Below are 2,894 nucleotides of genomic sequence, written 5' to 3' on the forward strand. Positions count from 1 at the left end.
ATCACTAGTTAGAGAAGTTTCTTTAACAGTATCAGAACCCGGAGAACATATATCTAGTAGATTGTTTTTGGATAACAGCGTATTACTTTTTTCTTTTTTCAAATCCTTTGTTAACATTTTTGAACCACCAGTAATATAGTTCTTACCATTTATTTTCTTATTAATAGTATTGTTCCATTTTGTGTTTCTATAATTTGATTTATTCTGTTGTTTTTCATTAATTAATTTAACAATTTTGGTCACTTTGTTATTTTTGCTTGGGACGTGTGTCTTTGGAGGTACATTATTTTGTGAAGGTGGACATACTTTATTTTGTGAAGGTGGACATACATTATTTTGTAAAGGTGGACATACATTATTTTGTGAAGATGGACATACATTATTTTGTGAAGGTGGACATACATTATTTTGTAAAGGTGGACATACATTATTTTGTGAAGGTGGACATACATTATTTTGTGAAGGTGGACATACATTATTTTGTGAAGGTGGACATACATTATTTTGTGAAGGAATAAATATATAATTTTTCGAAGATGTATTTATATTTTGTTTTCCTTTTACAACAATATTATTTTTTTCAATAGATTTCTTATGAATTTCATCTTTTTTTAAAATTTCCATTTTATAAATATCTGTATAAAATTGTTCTTTATATAATAATTTATTAATTGGTTCTTTTAAATATGTTTCTACTTTTTCTTTTTCTTTTTCTTCTTCTTTTTCTTTTTCTTCTACTTCTTTTTCTTTTTCTTTTCCTTTTTCTTCTTCTTTTTCTTTTCCTTTTTCTTCTTCTTGTTCGTCATTTTTTTTTTTTTTTTTCATATTTCCTTTTGTTTGTTGCATTATATTTTTATCGACCTGTGAAAAAAAGGAAACCTGTTTTTTTCTATTTGTATCTGTAAAAATAGATGATATTATATCCGTCTTATTACCTTTTTCAGATAATATACTTTCATCTTTACTTATATTTACATTAAGTTTATTATATTTCATGTGATTATTGATAACACTAGTATTGGTATTATCCTTTTGTATATCTTCCTTATTTATTATTATAATATTTTTTTTTTTTTTTTTGTCGTCCATATGATTTTCTTTTACATTTATTATAATATCTTTTTTTTCATCATAAGAAGAAATTGTATCCATTCTTTTCGATGCTCCTATAATAGGAATTTCATATTTATTATTATTTTTTTTGTCACATATGGTAATGCTTTTATTTATATTTATCTGAGGTTTATTATTATTTTTAAAATTATTAATATTATCTTTTAATATATCTTCATTATTTTTTATTATGGTTTTTTTTTTTTTTTTCTCATCCAAGCTATTTTCTTGTCCATCTTGTACTATTATTTTCTCTTTTTTTTCTTCATTTAATTTTTTAATAACTTCGGATTTTTGAAATAAATTCGTTTCTTTCTTTTTAAGGGCTTCGTGTAATATTCCATCTACTTTATTATCCCTATCGCTTGCCATGGTTATTTCTTTGGTAAAAATTAATATGTAAAAAATAAATATGTAAAAAATAAATATGTACAAATGGATATATGTTATTATAAACGAGTTTGTACAAAAATAAAACCACTGCAATGTAAATAAAATATAAATATAAAAAAAAATATATATTTGTATATATATGTATATATTTATTTATTTATTTATAAAAAAAACCATAAAAGAAAGGTATTAAGAAATATCTATGCTAATAGGAACATCCATATAATAAAATGTAGATACAATATATATGTGTATAAAAAAAAATATACTTATAAATATTATCCCTTTTCTTTAAATGGATATAAAACTTGTTGTAATTATATATAAATATATAAATATATATATATATATATATATATATATATATGTGTGTGTCATATACATTTATATATTTAAATAATACGAATTATAATAATAAAATTAATATATGAAATAAACCAGTTGGGTAATCATATATATATTATATTCGTTTATATATAACAAGTGTATTCAAAGTAAAAAAAAAAAAAAAAAAAAAATAAATAATATATATTATAAATATATAATATATATATATATATATATTTTAATATTATTAAAACTATTCAATTATACTGTTTAAGCATATAAAATATAATATATATTTTTTTTATTTATCCTATGAATATATTATATATATATATATATATATATAACACATTTTTAAATTCATATTCTAGAAGTCATACTAAAATATTAATATATATATATATATATTTATGTGTATGATAAAATAAGAATAAATTTTATTATCGAGTTTGTTGTAATAACAAACATATAACATTATAAATGAAATATTAAATTATTTATGTTTTAAATAAAAAATCTTTTATTTTATATGGATAAAAAAAAAAAAAAAAAAAAAAAAAAAAAAAAAAACTTTTTTTTTGATCAAATTAAAATATAAAAATATAAAATATCATAATAACATATTACAATTATAATTATAATATGATTTTATATTAAGTCAATAAATGTGTACATAAAAAAAAAAAAAAAAAAAATGAAAAAAAAAATAAAAAAAAGAGGTATGTATGTAATATATATATTATACTATATAGTTTCTTTTTATATTTTTTTTATTTTTTATATTTTTTATATTTTTTATATTTTTTATTTTTTTTCCAAACATACATTTTTTAAAAAAGAAAAAACATTAACTACATGTTCAAATATATATAAATATAATAAGCATACGTACATATATAAATAAAAATGTTTTTATTATTTCATTTTTTTTTATTTAATCACAAAAATAATGTCAAGTTGAAGAAACGTTTGTCGTACAATATATATATATATAAATAATAATTATAGTACGATTTATTATTTTTTTTTTTTTTTTTTTTTTTTTTTTTTTTTTTTTTTTT

General features: G+C 17.7%; 1 protein-coding gene across 1 annotated transcript in view; it reads right to left on the reverse strand.

Annotated features, from left to right (window-relative positions):
• PRSY57_0512800 (deoxyribodipyrimidine photo-lyase, putative) overlaps positions 1-1,485 on the reverse strand; it is a gene marked incomplete at both ends in the record, with an annotated part of 3,485 nt that extends 2,000 nt beyond the window's left edge. Inside the window, one exon of the mRNA XM_012906197.2 lies at positions 1-1,485. This exon is cut by the window's left edge and continues 1,067 nt beyond it. Coding sequence (XP_012761651.2) covers positions 1-1,485 — 1,485 coding nt within the window.
• Between the last annotated feature and the right edge of the window lie 1,409 nt (positions 1,486-2,894).

This window comes from Plasmodium reichenowi, chromosome 5, assembly GCF_001601855.1.
Source record: "Plasmodium reichenowi strain SY57 chromosome 5, whole genome shotgun sequence".
NCBI lineage: Eukaryota > Apicomplexa > Aconoidasida > Haemosporida > Plasmodiidae > Plasmodium > Plasmodium reichenowi.